This window comes from Pyrgilauda ruficollis, unplaced genomic scaffold (genome assembly GCF_017590135.1).
Source record: "Pyrgilauda ruficollis isolate IOZ18807 unplaced genomic scaffold, ASM1759013v1 scaffold20, whole genome shotgun sequence".
NCBI classification, from domain to species: Eukaryota; Metazoa; Chordata; class Aves; order Passeriformes; family Passeridae; genus Pyrgilauda; species Pyrgilauda ruficollis.
In genome coordinates, this window is record NW_024519207.1 from 6,293,004 (window position 1) to 6,311,757 (window position 18,754).

The 18,754-nt window shown below is 37.3% G+C and overlaps 1 protein-coding gene across 3 annotated transcripts in view; it reads right to left on the bottom strand.

Annotated features, from left to right (window-relative positions):
• Positions 1–3,534: 3,534 nt before the first annotated feature.
• Positions 3,535–18,754, bottom strand: part of NAA16 (N-alpha-acetyltransferase 16, NatA auxiliary subunit) — a 64,070-nt gene continuing 48,850 nt past the window's right edge. For 2 of the 3 annotated variants that reach the window (XM_041467095.1, XM_041467096.1), the window contains 11 exons: positions 15,935–16,007; positions 15,528–15,697; positions 15,006–15,158; positions 12,991–13,119; positions 12,246–12,459; positions 10,269–10,462; positions 9,435–9,543; positions 8,831–8,929; positions 8,102–8,245; positions 5,583–5,680; positions 3,535–5,327 (listed from right to left, as the gene is read on the bottom strand). In XM_041467095.1, the coding sequence (XP_041323029.1) occupies positions 5,127–5,327; positions 5,583–5,680; positions 8,102–8,245; positions 8,831–8,929; positions 9,435–9,543; positions 10,269–10,462; positions 12,246–12,459; positions 12,991–13,119; positions 15,006–15,158; positions 15,528–15,697; positions 15,935–16,007 (1,584 nt within the window). In that variant the 3' untranslated portion in view covers positions 3,535–5,126. Of the gene's footprint in view, positions 5,328–5,582; positions 5,681–8,101; positions 8,246–8,830; positions 8,930–9,434; positions 9,544–10,268; positions 10,463–12,245; positions 12,460–12,990; positions 13,120–15,005; positions 15,159–15,527; positions 15,698–15,934; positions 16,008–18,754 lie in introns of those variants that run through there. The other variant, XR_005955094.1, reaches the window with a different exon arrangement.

Genomic DNA, 18,754 nt, shown 5'->3' on the forward strand with positions numbered 1-18,754 from the left:
TGCCGGGGTCCTGAGCAGTGCAGGAACAGCAAGGGACTGCTGACATTTCTATGCCACTTTAGGGATGCATGCCCTGCAATGCCTGAGCTAATCACCAGTGCACAGCTCACCACCTGGAGCAGCCCTACAACCCCTGAGCAAACAAATCATGCACTCTCTTACTGATCCCAAAAAAAATTTATCCATGGCAAACCTAACAGCTTCATCCCAGTGGTTAGAATTTCTCTGGACAGATATTTACACATAGGGAATGTGTTACTAATAGAACAGTTCCTCCAACTTCAGGAACTCTCAGAGCTCATTTTAAATACAATCAAATGCATGGATTAGCTAACATTTGATTAAATGTCTCCAGTGACAGACTCCTTTGGTGCTTGATGCCTTTTGTGGATTCCTTGCACTACTCTTTACAGAGCCTGGCCTCAGGCAGGTATAATTTGCTTGCATTTACAGATAGGCTTTATGACAGTTTACTACCTGAGGAATAAACCCTTGTCTCAAACTAGGAGTTCTCTGTGCTAGGCACTGTATGGGGAAGAGGAAGACAGTTCCTGCTCTGGTCCTTACTTCCTCCCTTCCGTGTTGCTTTAAATATGAGCATTTATCATATGAAATCAGTCCTAAAACTACCATGTATTAGTTCTTCCATCTTACTGCATACCTAAAATACATCTAGGAACCTCTTAAAACCTGAGCCTCCTCCTAAGTGCTAACAGCACGTTCTCAAATACTTTGTCTAGACTCGAAATATGTTCAAGTATCAAGGTCCAAGTGGGGACAGACAACGTGTTTAGTTCACGATAAATTAACTGGAATGAAAGCTAATCTTCAAGGCTGACACGTTCTGCCTCACTTCAGCAGCCTGAAGGCAGGAATGCAGTTGACTAAAACTTTTTGCACAGGACATGGGAATTCCCAAAAAAGCTGATCTGATCATCTGTGGGCTCAAACATATTTTCCCAGTATGTCTGTTCTCCAATGCTTTGAAATAAGTCCAACCAATTGCACTCTCAACTTGAGATCCCCACATCAATGGCTACAGACAGCTACGCTATACAAACACGAGTCTAATTCAGATTTTTAAGCACATACAGAACAACGACCTCTCTCCAATGCCTGAAAGGAGGAAAAATGTAAGCATTTTCCTACACTCTTACTACAAAACAACACCTACAAGACTTCAGCGTTTTGTTACTATGAAAATATTCTGGATGCAAGGCTTCCCTCTAGTGGAAAATCCACGAATTTTTCATTAGGAGCTGCAGTTAAGGCATGGAAAAACAAACGCCGTAAGTACATATGATGTTGCTGCTGAAACAGCAAGTGGCAAGTGCATTCACACATGCCAACACAATTATGTTTCAACCTTCTGGGTCACTCTTAACACTTGACCTCCTCCTAGCTGCTACAGCTGCAAAGATGTGAGAAACAGCCCCTTCGACCTTAATTGCCAGTTCAGGACTAAAGGTTTGCTATCGACACACATATCAGGTCAGGATTTTCCATTAGGGCCTGGGTTTTGGAACAAGCTTATTTTCTATGATGAGAAGTTTGTCAGCCTTGGGGTATGTCTGCCTGCTGGAACATGAGAAGGAAAGAGGGTGTACTGTGTGAGGTGGCAGGACCCTTTTGCGAGATTAGCTCCTGAGTCAATGAGTTCTCTTGACATTTATGCTGTTAAAACAATTATTTGGTTGGTGCAGGGATCAGCAATAGGAATTTTAGAAAAACCACTACAAACCACTCTAAACAAAAGGTTTTCAAAGATCCAAAAAACAAGACAGGCAAGTAAACAAATGTACTGTAATTAATAGTAATCATAATCAAGGCATCTATAGCTTCACATCCAAACAGTGAAGGAAATTTGAAGGTGTTGCTAAGACTAGTGAAGAGCAAATGAAGCTTAATTAACCACAGAATACTTCAACAATCATAGGACTGCAGAACATCTGATGGGGGTGGGCAGAAAATCTAAGGTCAAATCAGAATTGTGCCCAAGCCTTGTTGCACACATATCCCAGTGGTGTTAGTCCTACATTCTTCATTACGTATTCAGGAAACACTGCTGCTACTCCTGTTGTTCTCAGCTCCTCCTTATGTGGTTTCACAGACCGTGAGGAAGGGCACAGCCACAGCAGAGCCAGACTGAAAGGCCAAGCCAGATAGGCAGCTTCTTGCACCAGAGGTGCAACATTTTTGATACCCTGCTAGTCATCAGGGATGAATCCTGAGCCATGCTAGCTCACAGTGCTGGCACAGTGTCCCAAGCAGCAGCACTGCAACAATAGAGGAGCTGCCCTGCTTCAGACCACTGCTGCCACACTTCCCCTGCACTGGGTTCTGGCCAGATGAGTCTGATGAACTCATTAACCACCAAATCAGAGCAGTCAAAACACAAAACACCTCTATCAGTTCAGGAAGCTCAATTTAGCTCATCTCTCTGAATGATCTAATGCTGCCAGGCTTGTTTAGATAAACGAGGTCTTGCATTCTGCCAGCCGCCTTGTGCTGCATTTGCATATTTTCCTTCTTTGTGCCGGGACACCTTAAGGTGTTAGGGTACACAGCACACCCTATCCAACTGCAACAAAGATGAAATTTGGAGGAGATCAGACTGCCAAGCATTTGTTACCCCAAGAAGTTCACACCTGCAATGACAGTCCTGAGGAAAACTCAGCAGGCTGCATGCCTCCAGCAATTCTAAGAGAAAACCAAACCACTCACTGCATGACAGAAGACTCAATTTCCAGAATTCTCTTAAGTTCCTATAACTGAAGAGGTACCCTGGGTGTTTTTTTTAAAGTCTGACTTCAAGTGTCAAGCTAAACAGCACAGGACTGGATAAGCAGTCCTATCTAGAGTGCCATAGCCTCTTTCTGAAGGCCTGAATTAAACCTCTAGCAAGAGAAGTATTATCACTAAAAAAAGAAGACACTGTATCACTTATAATGTCTTCGTGGTATGGTGCAAGTGCTTTTCAGGTGCTGCTGAGCCAAAACAATCCTATTATGGTCCACCTTTCCCTGCCTGAGACATCTTTGAACCAGCTGTTCCAGAGCAAACAGCACATGGCGAATACTTAAGACAAAATCACATCACCACTTCTCAGTGTAGTGTGTTACTATCACAGAACCACGGAACGGTTTGTGTTGGAAGGGACCTTTAACACTGCCTGGTTCCAACCCCCTGCCATGGGCAGGGACACCTTCCTCAGACCAGGTTGCTCAGAACTCCATCCAACCTGGCCTGGAACACTGCCAGGGATGGGGCATCCACACCCCATTCAAGTGCCTCACCATCCTCACAGGAAAGAATCTCTCCCTGCTATCTGATCTAAATCTACTGACTGCAGTCTGAAGCCATTACTATTTATAGATACAGATCTCAATCTGCTAAACAGTAATTTTTTTTCATAACTACTTACAGAGTTAACATTAAACCAGTGAATGTTGCAACTCAATATAAAAAAATGAGAATGATGGGTTAAAGTTTGATGTCCATAAATATGCAAAAATTCCAAACCAAAGACAAATGTGTACAAAATAATTTATTACAGCATAACATATGTTGGCAATATTTTACAGTGACTTTTCCATTCAACAATTTTTTTAATCTAAACAGATGACACACAAAGGAGAATTTTAATTAGAACAGTTTATTTGTCTTAATAAAATCCCCTCTTCATGAACTGGTATTTGCCTTTGAGGGGCTAGTTAATATTACTGAAATTATTTACACTGCAGTGAAATAAAAACAAACCGAGATTGAATAATTCCATTACAGTTTCCAGAAATTTTCTGTACAAGCCACAGTATAATTATGTTTCGATAGCAGTCTTTATAGAATGTAAAGCTGTCATGTGATATGTAGCCATTTTGTCTAGCAATGCTATGCTTTAAATAGGTATATTAGATTTAAACTTCCATTTTGATGTGTTGTATATTTAATAGTTAATGCACCAGAATAAAAAGTAAGAAAAAGGTTCATTATGATTTGCAGTCAGCCTCTTTGTGCTCCCTTAAACAGTTTTAAAATGTAAAACATATTTCTCTGTTTTGCCTTTCAGCACCTACAGCAATAGCATTTAGTCAGGAGAAATTCTGGAGTATTGGCCATAATACTTAAGTAGACAACTAAGACTTTTAATGGAGGTAATACAGCACACCCACCAGTGAGTTTTTATGATGTAGAGAAAAACTGTATTCCCCATTACTGTACCTTTTGCACTTGCACAAAATTGGAGCAGCTTTTTCATCCTAAGTGTCAACAGGTGAACAAATGGGGAGAAACCAGAAGGAAGAAGAGGAAAGCGGAGATGGAACAAAGGACAAACAACAGTATTCAAATTTGTTATGTCTTCTCAGGGAATTGCTTCAGGATATTAAAACTTTAAAATGTTAAACTGACCATAAAACTAAGGAAACAATAGCTATGGAACACAAAGTAGAGGGAATCGTTTTCCAAAAGCCTTAGATATTTGTTGGTTTGGGTTTTTTTACACAAACCTAATCGTCATATCTGTCAACACTGGTTCCATATAAGACACACACCTGACAAAAACATGCAACCCCCCTCCCGCCAATGCTTTCATTGTTGCTGCGCTTCAAAAGAAACCAAACTGACCAAAGATTAAAAAAGAAATCCAACCAAAACAACCCAGAAAAAAACCCCTAAAGAACAGTAAAGACAAAGAGGGCAATTCAAGCAGCACTTCAGTCTCAATCTGCTAAAAACTCTCAAATGATAATTTATTAACAATATATGTTCACATATACCTGCATATGTAACAACACTTAAGTGAAAGCAGTCTTTAATATCCATATTATTGTGAGGGAGGGCTGATGAATTATTAAAAGACTTAAACCTGTACAAGTATAAACATGAAAAATGCTGATTAAAGATGTTTACATAAATATTGGCAGTTTTCATTGGGAAGAAAAAAACCCTAATAGCATACTCCATTTAACTATCCAAATATTTTGTTTTAGATACCTGTTATAGATATTAAAATACAACCTGGAAAAGTAACCCTGATCTGTATCCAGCCAGCATGTAATGAGAGTCAGAGTTTCATATACATGTGTGCATGTAGGTATACACACACACAGGGGCTTGCACACACTACTTCAGATTTCATTGGACAGCAAATCATGGTTAATGGCCGTGTGATTCACAGACGCAATGCTGCTGTTGTCTTCGTTTGTGGCAGGCATGAAGGCAGACGTAAAAGGAAACAGTTTATGACATGCTGCTTGATATTCTTCACATTGAGCATGGCAGCTTCCAAAACTGCCATCAAGCAACGCCTCAAAAACCTTTGTTAATGTCTAAAGAACAAAAGCATCAGTTAATAAATGCAATTCAAAATTGTTTTAAGGGCACATATTGTTAACCATCACTAGTTTGAGCAAACAGGTTTCTCCATTGTATTTATGCATCTTTTACTTACAGGAAAAATTTGAAACCTTGCTCTTTCAAGTAATCATTTATCATGGTAAATGAAGCATGCACATTATCCTGCACTAAATTATACACTATTTAAGATCCCACACAGTTGTGGCTTTATATACTGTATCTTTTACCTTCACATTTTTGTCTCTCATATTTTTGTCCAATCTCGTTGCAACAGCAATTGCTTTTTCTTGTCTTGATTTGTCCAGGAAATACATCATCTTTGCACCTTATCACAAGACAAAACCCACAATGTTTAGTTTTTCTCAATGCCATACAACATATACAGACACACAGAACCTGAAAACTTACACATAAATGTGAATTAGACTTCTTACAAGTTTTAATAAACTATATCTTCCTCCCCGATTTGCAACCGGAAATTAATGAAACTAAAGCCATTTTGAAATTTATTAGAAGCATAAGGATTGAATAAAACAGGAGACCTGTTCCTGCAAAAGTGACACGCCTCACTTGACTGACAGATCTGCAGTAGAGAAAAGTATCACAGAGTACACTGATCTCAAGCCCTTCAAATCAGCAGGCTAAATGAAATCCATCCAACAAATACAGGAGTCAGTAATTCTCAGAGACACACTGAATTCTCTTTAGAAGTACTGGAGCTAAGTGAACAACAGTTACCAAACTGTGGAACATGGCCCAATAAAAGTTCAGGCCAGTCCACATGGCAGAACACAGGGCCATGGCTCACCTGGAGCTAAGGACACAGCTCAGGTATAAGGAAAGCGCAGCACAAGTTTGGTGCTTTGCCTGGACCAGACTACAGTGGTGGAAAGGAAAACACTGCATTATGGAACTACACAGCTTCTCAGACCACAGTTTACCAAAACTGGCCTGGGCATCTCTGCAAAATTCTATTCCTTGTATCATAGCTGCCTTATTTTAAAATCTCATCCTAATGTGCTGGCATTTAATGTCTTTTCCTTTGCCCAAGTACAGAGTCCAGAACCATCCCACTATGTAATCTACTGGAAAACCCAAAAAGCTTAATCATTTTACTGGAAAAGTTAAAACCCCACATTCTGGATGTTTTGTCTTTTGGTTTTGCTCAACTCATTTTCCCAATTATTAGTTTTCCCAATTAAATAAAGTTTCCTAGTTCTTACTGCTTTTTGTAGGTTTAAGAAAATAAATTGCTAGACTCAATGCAGAGCCATAACTGCCCAAAACACTTACATTAGCCTAGTTACTCTTGCCTAAAGTTAGGGAGGCTATGGTACAGAAATTGGAAAGAGGTTAGAAGTCTGCTTACAGTTTTTTACTAGTAATTTTAAGCTGAGAAAGCATTCATTTGTCCTCTCACTTAGGGTTTAGGTCTTCCAGATCTTCATATCTGCAAACTTTAATTAAAGATAACTGCTCAGGAAACTTAAAAATTGTACAGTAGGTAAGTCAATTGCCTCAAACCTGCTGCAGCATAAAGAGAAGACTGATACACAGCTGAAGTCCTAAAGCTACCAAAAACCTAGCCAGTGACTGTAGTGTTTTCCATAACACTGGAGGATCAGAAAATAAGATCTGTAAAGTAGCCAGTGAGATGCTCAACAGTTACAAGAGTGGAAGAACACATCTCTAAGAATTAGGAGCAACTGACTGCTGAAATATCTGTACTTGACTTCCCAAGTCTTGAGCCTGCTTGCAGGAAAGAGGTGAAAGTATTTCTCAAAAAATGCTGTCCTGAAACACAGATCTTATAGAAGCCAATGGAAGTTTGTGGTATTCTACCTAACCTTCCTTTAGAGCGATGAGCAATCCTCTGAAACGAAGTTCTTCCAGTTATTCTGGACAGACCCTGCACAACTTTTAAAGACCAGGTGAGGTTAGCAGTAAGCACTTGAAGTGCCTGATAAAACTACACTTGCTTTTGTTTCTTAACTGCTGGAATTGCATTTTATTTTCTCTACCAGCTTATCAAGCCACAGCAATATTTCAAAACTTTCTGTAATCATCCAATTCCATTTTCCTTTGACTTAGTTCCAGCAGCTACTTGTGGCTCTTCTATATAAATATTGTCTGAGTGTCAGATTTCAATATTTTCACTGCTGACCATGAAGCAGAAAAGCAAAGGCTGCATAACAAGGTCATCATGGTACTTTTATTGATGCTGTTGCTACATGATAAAGTTATGAGTAGGAACAGAAACATTCCAGCTGAAAAGAAAACAGGGAAAAGCACTTGCTGATGTATATAGGATTTTGTTTTATATTCTCTAATACTTAAAAAAAGCTGTAACAGGAAGGATGACAGTGCTCAAAACTTGAGTATCCATAGTGGTTTGACTGCACTTTTTGAAGGTAAGGAGCAGATTTCTTATGCATCTAATGAAAAAGTGAAGTACATTTAAAAAAAACTGTACAAGCAGACAGAAATGCCCCCCCGAACCCCCCCATATAAACATGCAATTTTACATCTCATTAGAATTTGTGTATGAATTCATAGAATGGTTTGATTTGAAGGAACCTTAAAGATCATCTAGTTCCACATGCTCTTCCATTCCCAGGGCCACCTTACACTGGACCAGGATGCCCTAAGCTCCATCCAACCTGATCTTGCAGACTACAGATAAAGATTCTGGATTTACATCACTTAAATCATCTCTTTTTCAAGAGCATGAAAAAGTTAGACAAACCTGACAGCTGGTGCTGAATGGAGGTAGCATTGTGTTTGAGAAATTCTTCATTAAAACTCTCCAAGTTTTTATTAACAAAGATTTTCTGCATTTCTTGAGTTAGGACCTTGCTCACAATTTCTGGGAGGTTACTATGGTCAGACACTAGAAGAGGGAAGGCGGAGGGGGAGAGAAGCAAAAAATTGCCATTTAAACAACTGTAGAAAACACTGAAATCGCATAAATCACTGCTAAAAGTTCCAGTTTTAAAATTTGTGCGCAGAAACACAAATCTCAGATCAAGATGTGTCAACACAAACACTGCTGATGCATTTATTGAGGAAACATTCATAAATTTACTGAAACATTCATACAAGGTGCTCTGTCATGTAAACTTTCTATTGCAAGTTCACCACACAAATTGTTTCAGTCAGAATCATTCTCCTGTATCTGCCACTTATTTTCTTAAATCTTAAGGTTTTCCAGGATCCTTAGAACACTCACTTTTCTGTGAAATCTAGCCAAAATGAGTTGTTGGGTCCACCTGGTGGATTAATAGAGGAAGGTGTAATACACAGTACACTGGGTAACACAGCCTATGTTTTCTTTGGTGAAAAAAAATCTATTTGTTTTTATTTTTCTTTGTATCAGTGTATGTTCCAAGAGTATACATCACAAAAATAGGAAATTATGTCCTTGCAAAATGTAACTTCTTATATCTTTATAATTACATATTTCCTACACACATACCAGCTTTAGAGAATTTAATCAAGCACTCATGTAGCCATGGATTATTCCTGTTGATAGCAAAAGCTCTTTTGACAGACTGTAACATTAACAGAAACTTTCCTGTAAGAAGGAGAAAAAAATATTAGGAAACCAAGATTAAGAATACAGAACATTTTCTCTTCATAATAAATTACTGTTTTCTTTAGTAAATCTAGTACAAATACTAGAAACATCAATTTCTATACAGAATTACAAATGAAGCTTATTTTCCCATTCAAATTGCTTAATAAAACAGAAGTTCTTGCTGCTCCAACTCTGGCAACACTGCACAGATGTTACCGCCTTTTTAGCTTTGGTCTCCTCTAGATAATTAAAGATCACACCACAAATACCATTCCACAGTATTTAAGAGTATATACCACAATATAATCTGCTGTTAGGGCTTTCTTTGTTTAAGGGTGACTAAACAAAAACAGTATTTACTCTATTATTATTGGATATGATGCACACCTCAGCTTCAGTCAGGTAAGTATTCCAGATCATTTTCTACTACACTTGAGTAACACAGGCTGAACTGAAGTACTAAAATTTTGCAAAGCAAAAATAAAATTAAGCAGTACTTTACCTTTTCTAAAGTATATTTCAAATGCTAATAAGTGTGTTTCTATATCATCTCCAATAAGATTCTTAAGTGGTATAAGGAACTTAATGGCTTCTTCTAATGGATTTTCTACCTGTTTTAATAAAAGAACAGTGAAAATTATGGCTTCAAATAAACATCAAACACAACCCACCAATAGTTTCTGTTATTCAAAGCACTTAAATAATCAGATGTCAAAGGTGAACTGAAGCTAGCTTTCTGAATTCAACTACACCATAAAAAATCTTGCTGTTTAAATAAAAATGTTAAAGTGTTTATTCATCATTTCATGTTGACAAAGACAACATCATTGCTAACTCTGGCACTGCTTGTGCACTCAGTACTGTAATTTAGCACTTAGGAAACTATTAAATACAGCCACCTTAGACAACAAGCATGAAGTTTACTGTGATAACAGAGGTAGTTCTTCATGCATAGTAAAATACTGGCTCATGCCTTCAAACTTTTCAAATTGCAATAATTTCTGTTACTTTTTCCTCAATTCACTGTATGAAAAGCAGATTTCTTCAAGAAAAATGCATCTGTTTGTTCAGTATCTATTTTAATGAAGCATGATCTACTGCTTGGGAAAAAAATCCTGAGAACTAAGGAAAGTAACAATATTAATATACAACTTGGATTTACTGAGGAAAAATACTTCTCTTTAGTGTAAAAAGAGATGGACAACAAAGAAGTACCTCTGCCTGCAAAAATGATTTTATAAAAATACCTAGATTCTTTTAGGAGAATCTGACAGCAAACCCATATGATAGCTTTTCATGATAATCATGAGAGTTTAACAAGGAAGACCATGCTAACCCTTTCCAGTTTTTCAGGAACCAGCTCTTCCCTGGGTCCACTAGTTTCCTCCTCCTCTTCATCTCTCTTTTTCTTTTGATTTTTTTGCTGTCGTTCTCTTTCTGCATGCTTTCTTTCTTCTTCAAGTTTTGCTTTCTTCTGTGCTCTTCTTTGCTTACTAAGCATTTTCTTCAATTCTTTGGCTGAGAGATTTTCTACAGATTAAAGTAACAGACAACATATAACGTATTTAATTCAAAATCTTGTTTCTCTCAAACAAGTCAGGTCATTATGCTTCTCCACACCTCAATAGGGCAAACTTTTAAGTGATTTCCATAACTACCAACAGTCACGAGAGTATCAGCACTACACAGGCCAACACTTCTGCTGGACTGGTATTTACAGCCTAACACAACACTTGATCTTGCATATTTTCTCTTACATGGCTGTTACAGAAACCTCAGTGATTCAAACCTCTGTGATTTTATGTCAGCTACATAAAGTTGTTACATCTGTCACAGGTTTTACCTTAGAAAATGAACAACAGTAATACTAAGCTCTCATTTTGACTTCAGCTCAGCTTGCTTCTAATGCCATCTAGAAACATCCAGGTGGATTTACACTCCATCTGAAAACATGCTAAACTTGGTACTTTTCATTAAAGTATCTAATACACAGCCATGAAAACTGCACTGATTTCATGCAAATGTCATGGAATAACTACATGGAAATTATCAGTTTAGCCAGAATAAAACTGCAGCTACCAGTCTGTTTACTGTGGTGTTTCACTGAGAGTAGGATTTTTGCTATATGTGGCAAGGCACAAAAAAACAGGCTCCCAAGGGACTAACACATCTTTTTTGTGGCTATGGCAGCATGACCTCCCTGCTTGGGTCATCCCTATTCTGATGCAAGGAAGCAAGTGCTCTTTTTACCCCATCCCCACAGTGCTGCCTACTCCCACAGATAAGCCTACTGGATCCCAATGAGCAGCAGGCAAATGAACTAACATGACTTCTTAGACACCACCCACCTTTATGATATATTGCTATCCTCTCTGCCACACTCTGTATATAATGTAAGATATATATATCTGTCTATCTTACATTATATACAGAAGCAAATTAAAGCTGGAGAGAAAAAAGTGCAAGTTCAACTGTTCAAATATGCCTCTTAATTGTTCATAGGCAGGTATAGAAAAACTTATTCACCTCCAAATAAAGGTAAGATTTTATTTGCAATATTAATTGGCACTTTTAGTTTAGCTTCCCTTTTCCCCCGTGTCAAATTTTTTTCCCTTTGAAAAAAGCCAGACATGAATTTCACTGCTTTAGTCAACAGCCACTGCAATGCTGGCAGTAACTGCGATTCCACTAAAGGAGAAGCGGCTATTTATCTGAAAGTAAAAAAAAAAAAAAAAAAATCTTAAATAACCAGCCATTGAATCCTCAGATTTCCAAACGACACCCCACTGCCTTCCTAATAATGTCTGTTTTCCATTAATACTAGTTTTAAATAATGTTCTAAATGTATTAATATTGCTAACACATTTACCCATTTATTCTTTGGTCCTCAAGTTGTGTGAAAAGTGGTAAAATTGAATGCAGTAGTAACTAGTATTACCATGTAATGTAAATACACAAGACAAAAATCAAATTCTTACAATTTAGACTGCTTTTCCACAAAATCTATTAACTGCTTCATAACTCATTAGTTAATATTTATCTAATGGCTGAACTGAATCTGATTTTAATGTTCTGAAATGTCACTCCTCCCCAAGTACTCCAAAACTACAGCTAGGTTCATTCATGTTCTAGCTCTACAAATAATGGGATGTGAACAGAGAGAACTGTAGCCTGTTATTCATGATCTCTTTTCAGTTATTGTGACAGAAGAAAAGAAAAATTTGTGTTCTATTTACTCTGTAACACATAACTTACTTAGCCTAAGCTTTTACATGTGTCATAGACATATGAGCCTTCATTAAAGTGTATATACCTGAATTCACTTCTTGCTCTTTGCTTTCATTGGTAAGAGGATTATCATGGAGCTTCAAGTAAATTTCAATTGCTGATCGGGCAGCCCTGAAGTAGAAGGCATGTTTCCTGAGCACATCTTCTAATCTCAGAAGGTCTACATAGGCACGGAGAGTCATCTTTCTCATGCAGTACGTGTGGAAGTCAAATTGATCATCTGTTATCTCAAAAAAATGCTTAAAAAAGAAAGAACACACACATATACTCATCCTTTACTTAGTCTGCTTTTTATTAGACAGAGGTGAATAAAGTTACAATTGATATTATTTACAGACAATATTTAACAAGTATAGACGTATCCTTGTAATACTGACTGGTCAAGAGAATCCATCGGTAGAGAAAAATCTCAGTTAAAGCCTATAATGTGATTATTCAAAGACTTAGGCACTCTAAAAGCCAACTGAAATGTGACTATTCTGATTAGAAACACAATTGTTAAAAGTCAGCGTAAAGTTAATGTAGGAATAGCTGCACAGAAGATATGGTATTTCATATTGAAACCTTTTCACTTCAATAAGTCTTTCACATAATAGTTAGAGAAGACATCTGTTAGAAATCATCAAGTATTAACGTGCTGTTAAAAGCCATTATACTAGAAGTTTTATATGCTTCTAGCATACAAAACTGTGCTGATTAAATCAATAAATATCTTCATTTGCATATGACCAATACTGGGGAAGCAGTGGGTGGTGTTTGTACCTACTTACCCTTTCTACTTCATGACATTTTTTCAAGGCATCACCGTACTTCCCAAGCCTTTGATAAGCAGCGGCACATTCTGTCTGGAACCACATACACTGCATCTCGTTAAGGTTCTCCATAGCAGAAGTTCCTTCCTGAAATAAGAGTCATCACCAGGTTTTGCTATTGTAATTTACCAACTGCATCTTTCAACCGTGCCTGGTTTCAGGCCATCAGGAGCAAACAATCAATCCTTCAATGTGTTTGGAATACAAAAGGAAATGAACCCAGTGTTCAAGTAAGAATAACACTTGTGATATTCTATGCTCCCCCAGACAGTCAAAGATTGAAATGATTTTAAAACCCCAATTACCTGAAGACTAATGTCTCAACAGAGTTTTTAAGATTAACTCATGCTTGTACACAGAGCCTCGCTTCTACAATTTGGGGGCACAAAATAACATTATTTAAAAATATTCCTTGAGTTCAGCAAACAATTTTAGCTGGCTTTTCTCAATCAGCTAAGTGGCATCCAGCAGTCTAAAAATCCACCAATATATTCACTGCTTTATCACGCAGTATGAGCAATTACACATTTCTTAGAACTTCTTTGTCTAAATAAGCGAAGTTAGATTTATACATGATGTTTTGACAAGAAAAAAAAATCCTAGGATTGAGACTTTATAATAGTTGTAATGCTCTAGACTAAGTGAACTGTTAAAACATCACATATATCATTATTATTATCATCCATTAGGTTTTCAGAACGGTCTATAGCAGAAAAAAGACCCAATTACACTCAACATTTAGTTACTAAGGATGATATCCTGTCTTTCCAGATGTCTATGATAAAGTTCTGTCTTTAACACTTCAGACAAGCAAACATTATGAGTTTTAGTAATCAAATTTTCAATCATTCCTAGAAATACCTAACAAGCTTGAATCCAATTTCGAGTGTTAACACACCTAGAATTTAAAAGAATGAAGGAGCCTAATTTATGTACTCCAGGATATCCCACAAAGTAGTCTTCATATTTAGTTCCATAAGTTATATGAAAATCTGGTATTTATGAATCCAAATTTTGCCCAATGTCAAAAAAATAGAATTTTAACTGCTTATTCCATCTTTTAGGGACAGACTCTGTTTTAACAAAATCTTTGTGTGTAATACTAGCTTAAAGGAATGAAATGTTCAAATATATATTAATTTAGGTTAATACTAAATCATAACAAATATAGTACACACTCCTGTGCAGTTAGATCAGATGGTACCAAAAGGAAACAAGGTATCCATCAGATGCATTTCAAAACCAGTATTTTGAAGTATGGCAAAAAAAATACTTCTGGACAACTACCCTTGAACATCCATTGTTTCCAGTATTTAGTGGGTGTAGACAACCGCAGTACTGTGTCTATGTCTGGGGCCCCCAGAGGGACATGGGCCTGTCAGAAGAGATTCAGAGAAAGGCCATGAAAAATCAAAAGGCTGGAACACCTGTCCTGTGACAAAAGGCTGAGAGCATTGAGGCTCACCCTGGAGAAGAGCAGGCAGGCTCCAGGGTGACCTTACTGTAGCCTGCCAATATATAAAGGAAGTTCATATGACAGAAAGACTTTTCACCAGGATCAGTAGCAACATCAACAGAGCAAAAGATATGAACTTAAAGAGGGCAGCTTTAAACTGAATGCAAGGAAAAAAAAATATTTTCTGTGAGAATGTGGCAATACACCGGATTGTAGCTGCCCAGGAAAGTTGTGGATGTCCTGTCCCTGGAAGTGTTCAAGATGGGGATAGACACAGCTTTGAGCAACTTGAGTTAGCCAAACATGTCCACACCCATGATAGTGGCATTGGACTATTCCATCTTTAAAAAGCTCTTTCCAACACAAACTGTTCTACGATTCTGTGTAGCTCCTTACCATCAGGCAGAGAAGTATTATAATAAAAATGGATATTAATAAATGATATTTGATCAAAAGTTATGAGTGAAAAATCATCAGAGGCAAGCAAAACACCTCTTAGTTAAAGCAATGTACTTGCCCTTGTGAATTTAGAGCACATCTCCTCTGCATCCTTCACCATATTTGCTCGCAGCATGTACTTAGCACATTTAGAATTGATAAATCTGTCTGCAGTATCCAAAGACTGTGCTTCATCCATCCATTTGGCAGCTTCCTTGATGTTACCTACATGCTGTTAGGGAGAAATTAAATAGTTAACTTTCAGTTGAGGCCCGCTATTGACCATCTCCTGAAATCTGTATTTGTTACTGGTATTTCTCCATCAGAACCCAAAGCCAGTGTTACCCTCACTCCCCCCACTCCCAGATTTTCTTCAGAATTAAAATTCCCTGTAATTTGTGACTGGCTTCGCAAAACCCAGACAAAAGGGTTTTAATTTCCTTCTTGACAAAACAGTGCCCAAAAAGAAACCCACATGAAAACTGATGCCTGTAACAACTGCTAACTGAAATATTACCCAAATAGTCACACCAGTCTGATGGGTTGATTTTTTTTTTTTTAAATACACTAGGTACTCCACGTGTCCAAATTCCCCTTTTACCTTGTAAATTTTTGCTTTTAAATAGAATAGCTCTATTAATGTTGGAGTGCTTGCAATTGCAGCATTAATGTAATCCAAGGCCAAAGAACACTGGCCAAGTTTGTCAAAGTGCTGTGCCAGGAAATACCGAACCCAAAGCAGTGTTGTTGGGGGCTCTTTCTCTCCATTTTCTGCAACAAAATGGGAAAGGTTACAATAACTAGTAAAGCTGAAGACTGCATTTGAAAAACGAACACAAAAACAAAGCTTGGCAAATTCAGCAAATATTTCTTGTGATGAATTATTTTACTAGAAAATATAGTAACTATTTTTTTGCAAGAAGTATCAGCACTTCAACAGTTCTTGATAACTTTCATGAACAGTATTAGTAGCTACAGGGTGATTAACGTAAGACCATAGAAACTTACCACTTGTACTAAAAAGGTCACAAGTTTTCAAAGAGGCTTCATAACCAGTAACAAGTTCCTGGATTGTAGAAACCTACATATAAAAAATAGTATGTGTTTAAGTTTTGCTTCACTATCATTTTAATAGTAACTAATACACTAGAAGAACACTTGAGCAAATTAGAGAAACTATACAAAAATAACTACTTAATTTGGAAAAAAATAGATGTATCTTCACATAGTTTACTTCACCTTTTGCAGATATTTTGATCACCCATTTTAACTAGTGATGCAGCAGGGAAACAGGGTTAATCTCAGGCAGCTTACAGCAGAAGGTATTCAAGTGCATATGATTAGTATCTTATGTAAAAATTCCAAAATGTAACTTAATTTAGGCTATTCATTTGCAAGCATTGAAACTGAGCCAATTTTTAAAAAAAGTGCTTTAAAAAGACCATTCATGAACTTCCCATAACAATGATGACACAGACTTCTGTGGTTTTTTTGGCAGATTGATCTCTACTATTAATGACTGCCATTTTGTTTGAAAAGTATTGTTGCCTAGAATGCAGGTTCCATCTTCTGACAAAAATCTCTACATTGACTGACTGAAGGGTAATACTTCCTGAAATCAGACCTTGTCAACAATATTGGTTTTCATTTCTAGGTTTAAGACTCAAAATTCATCCATGCATTTTTAACACACTATATAGGTCTGACATTCACAGTAAGTACAAACGTTAGTATCTGTGCATTTCATGGCAAGTATTCCAATTCCAGGTCCATGGCTCGAAAATGCCACTTAGTATTTCTAGACATTTTATGAAGTGCTCAACCTGTTTTGTACCTTCATTCAAAACATGCCTGCCATAGCCAGCAAGTAACCAATGAGCCTCTTCAGGTAACAAGAACAATATTACAGTAAAAATATGATCTATGTATATACACCCAAAATACAGAAGGGACTTAAAAATCTAAGACTCAACTGTAAGCACAGCAGGATAATGGCTACATTCACCATATGGTGAAATCTCCACATAGTAAAGACCTAAAACTTCAATGGTTAAAACTAAAGACGAACCCACATTTAAAAAGCCGATTGCAAGAGTAAAATAGAATTATAGGTAGACAGCAAAATTTTAAAAAGGCACGAACTGACAATGCATGCATTCATTTCAATATATACTTTGGGAGAGAAGGGAGAAGAGAATAAACCTTGTTCCAGAAGATCGAAGTATACAATTTGAAGGAATACCACTTTATTTAACCTAATCCAGCAAAATAGGCAAAAATGCTTTCAAGGAGAGCAGAGAAAACGACAAGCCCAAGTCACACACAGCCACTGTAAGTATCTCAGAAGTGTAATAAAATGTATAAACACATACATTCTGGAAAGCTCTGGGCAAATCTCATAAGAAATGAGTTTCAGTAGCAAAATCTCATAAAATATAATAAAATGCCACTGGACTTCAAATAACTACAAAGTGATTAAGGAATATGAAGAAGTCACAAGTAAATGGATGAAGGCAAACAAATGCATTAAGTTGTTCCCTTGCCTACCTCAGACATCTGTTCACTGGAAGAAATCAACACCCTCAAAATATTTGAAGATTCTTTTCTCTAAAAAAAGTTTAAAAGCAGAAACATCTGCTTTGGGTAGCAGGGTTGCATTGTGTATATGCAACTGTGTACGTGTTATTTTCTTGCTGATTTTCACTGCAATTTCCAAGTATTCCCAAAGTTTTCCTCATGTGGCTGCCACTAACCTCATAATCAGTGAGCTGTGCGTAAAGGGAGAAAGACTGCTTCATTTCTTGCATAAGCACACCCCACCACCAAATTCTACATATAAATGTTTAAATTATTGCACACCTGGGAGTACAGCTTCACATCTGGACAAAGACCAAGCTAGCACCAAAAAGAATGATATCACCATCCCTGAGCCACATGTGCCTGGGTCCCTGCTTTGGCTGAGTGCTAGTGACAGCAAATTACTCATTCCATCAGCAGCAGGCAGGGGCAGTGGGCAGACCTGGGACGTCCTTGTATAAGGGTCTTCAATCAGCTGACATGAACAATGAAATAAAATACTCTGAATCTTGAGGAGATGGAGAATACCAAGATGTGTCCCCTTGTAAAAGATGCCAAGTTCTCCCAAATTCAGAACTCTGCAGTGGTTCTGGCTTTTGCAGCTCAAGAAAATGCACTGTAATTGTCATTCTGGAAGCTACTATGAACAATACATTTGGAAACAAGTATTCTGTGAAAGCAACAGCTAAGAAAATGCAAATGGAATAGCTAGATTCTTGCAGACATATTCAATGAAAATGGCAGTATCTTTTTCCCTTACTTTTTATGCTTATGCTTCAGTCTGTTGCTAGTAATTTAGGAAAATAATTCTAGGTTGATGTGCCACTTCAGGGAGCAAATAATCTGGAAATATGAACTGTAATTTGTGTCCATATTAACTGCAAATTTAGTTGCAAAATCTGTCTCTTGAATTTGCTATTATCTGTATTCTAGAGATACCACTGCCATCATAAAGGCAATAACATTTACTATTTCTAAAAGCCACAGCATTCTTCATAATTTTATAATTTTCAAAATTTGAGCTGAGGTATCTGGAAATACCATAATACTGACCACAAGCTAATTTCAAACAGAATTATTCTAGGAAACCAGTGTGTTCTCTTGCCATTGATTTGAGAAAGCTTAAGGTATCACAAAAGTCATCAACAAATCTCTCATTTCATTACAAAAAGACTGAATTGATTCCTGGGGTCACCAGTTTCAGAAGCCTCTTAACCAAAATTCAAGCCTCAAACCTTTTCATAGGTCATT